The sequence below is a fragment of the Colobus angolensis genome, unplaced genomic scaffold (genome assembly GCF_000951035.1).
Source record: "Colobus angolensis palliatus isolate OR3802 unplaced genomic scaffold, Cang.pa_1.0 Scaffold502, whole genome shotgun sequence".
Lineage (NCBI taxonomy): Eukaryota > Metazoa > Chordata > Mammalia > Primates > Cercopithecidae > Colobus > Colobus angolensis.
Window position 1 is genome coordinate 308,692 of NW_012118511.1, and position 2,229 is coordinate 310,920.

General features: G+C 63.8%; 1 protein-coding gene across 1 annotated transcript in view; it reads right to left on the reverse strand.

Moving 5' to 3' along the window:
- Positions 1-2,229, reverse strand: part of AXIN1 (axin 1) — a 74,027-nt gene that overhangs the window by 1,902 nt on the left and 69,896 nt on the right. Inside the window, exon 8 of the mRNA XM_011960082.1 lies at positions 415-582. Within this exon, the coding sequence (XP_011815472.1) occupies positions 415-582 (168 nt within the window). The remainder of the gene's footprint in view (positions 1-414; positions 583-2,229) is intronic.

Sequence of the window (2,229 nt, forward strand, 5' to 3'; positions counted from 1 at the left end):
CTTAGGTGCAGATGAGGGACATGAGCTGAAACGGCCAGAAAGCCTTTTTTTTTTTTGGGTAGAGACGGAGTCTCACTCTGGAGTGCTGGAGAGTAGTGGTGCGATCCCAGCTCACTGCAACCTCCGTCTCCTGAGTTCAAGCAATTCTGCCTCAGCCTCCCAAGTAAATGGGATGACGGGCACCCGCCACCACGCCTGGCTCATGTCTTTTGTATTTTTAGTGGGGAGAGGGTTTCACCATGTGGCCCAGGCTGGTCTCGATCTCCTGAGCTCAGGCAACCTGTCCGTCTCGGCCTCCCAAAGTGCCAGGATGACAGACGGGAGGCACCATGCCTGGCTAGAAACCCTCTTTTTCGTACTGCTGGGCACCCACATACCCCTGCAGGGAGTGGGCACCCCAGCCCTCACACTCACCGGTAGCTGCCCTTTTTGGTCAGCAGCTCCTTGAACTGGCCCAGGGTGACCGCGCGGCCCCTCACCAGCGTGCGGTAGGGGATGGGCTCCCCACAGAAGTAGTACGCCACAACGATGCTGTCACACGGCTGGGCACTCCCGCCGCCCGCCTTCCTCTGCGATCGCGTCCTGGGGAAAGAGATGCAGCAGTGGTCCCTGGTTGTGGACTGAGGTCCCACAGGGTGCCTCCCGCTGGCCTCAGGCTGCCAGCAAAGGGTGGGGCGGGCCTGCAAACACCGGGGGCCCCAGGCCCCACGGACCCCCCGCCGCAGCATCTCCATCTGGGGTTTACTCCACTCACGGTGGAGTCTGACTCCACTGACCGGGCGCATGAAGGTCTCCCCGCTGCCTCACAGCCCCACCCTCGACTGGACAGGGCCTGGCCACCGGGCACCCTGCAGCTCTCACCTCTAGGAGGGCAGGGCAGGCTGATGGCCCCTATCCCAGGAAGACCTACGGCCCCCAAACCTTACAAATATCTCCAGGGCAGGGACTGGACGAACAGAACTAGGCACGATGTCTGGATGCGCCTGACCCCACAGTGGAGTCTGTCCGAGGCCTGTTGCGGGTGCGGCCAGCAGCCCCTTCAGAGGGGGCGGGGCTGGCACCGTCTCCTGCCCAGGTTGAGCTGGGCCCTCTTACAGGTGCTGTGCTTCCACAGCTGTGCCGGGATGATGGGCAGGGCCTGGGTGCTCCCACACCCCTGCTTGGCTCCCCTGCCACCACCTGTCCCTCAGATGACTCCAGAAGCTGCCCCTGGCCCACGAGGGTTCAGCCCTTGGGCCTCCTCCTGGCGGCGTGCACTAGAGGCTTCCAGAGCCAACATCACGGCAGGAAGGCCTCACGGCCACCTCAGCCATGTGACCGTCCGCTTCGCACACCAGGGCTCCACCCACCTGCATTCTTGGACTTTCTCCCAGAGCCACATCCTTGGAACCCCCTGGAGCCAGGCCCATAGGAGAATGAGCCAACATGTGGGGGCTGCCCCAAGGACGGGTGAAGGCCCCCCGAGGCCCCCTAGAGGGTGACAGCCACAGCAAACCTGCATCTGCAGCAAGCCTGGTAAGGCCTGGGGGACCCCTGTTCTCAAGGCTCCTTTTGGGGTCTGTCCCTCCTGCCACCTTGAGCACACAAAGGCACCGTTGACACAGCCCATGTGGGATCACGTGGTGTGGACACAGCAAGCCTTTCTCACGGGCTCGGAGTGATCAGCATTGCAGGTGGGAGCAGAGCCCTGACTCACTGACTGCACGGACCGGACAGACGCACATGGTTGAGACCCACACTGCAAGCTGACGCACCTCGCACATCTCGGCACCTGCAGCCCCGACCCTGCTCAAGCCAGGCCTGCAGGGACCAGCCAGTTCCAAGCCGGGCGGGGCCGGGGCAGGGGTAGGTCTCTGCCCCACAAGGGGCCTGGCCATGACACCTGTGTGGATATAGGGCTGGCTGTGCCCAGGCCTCCAGCCGGGCCTGTTGGTCACTTGTCATCATGCTGGACAGTCAGCGTCTCCTTTGATGGAGACGGGAGAAGGCTCTAGGGCAGCTTGGAGGCTGATGCCGTGGGACCCTCTCCTGCCACAGCCGCTTCTCAGCGTGGTACCTGAGCTCAGGCCCCAGGACGGCGGCTCTACCATGGGACCTGGCTTGGGACGCCCGGGCTGGGGTGGGCAGGACCAGGAGGACCCTCAGGACGCACGTACTCTGTCTCGGAGAGCTCCATGTCCGACACGGCTGGTACCACGCGCAGCACCGGCGCGCACGCTGGCCTGACGC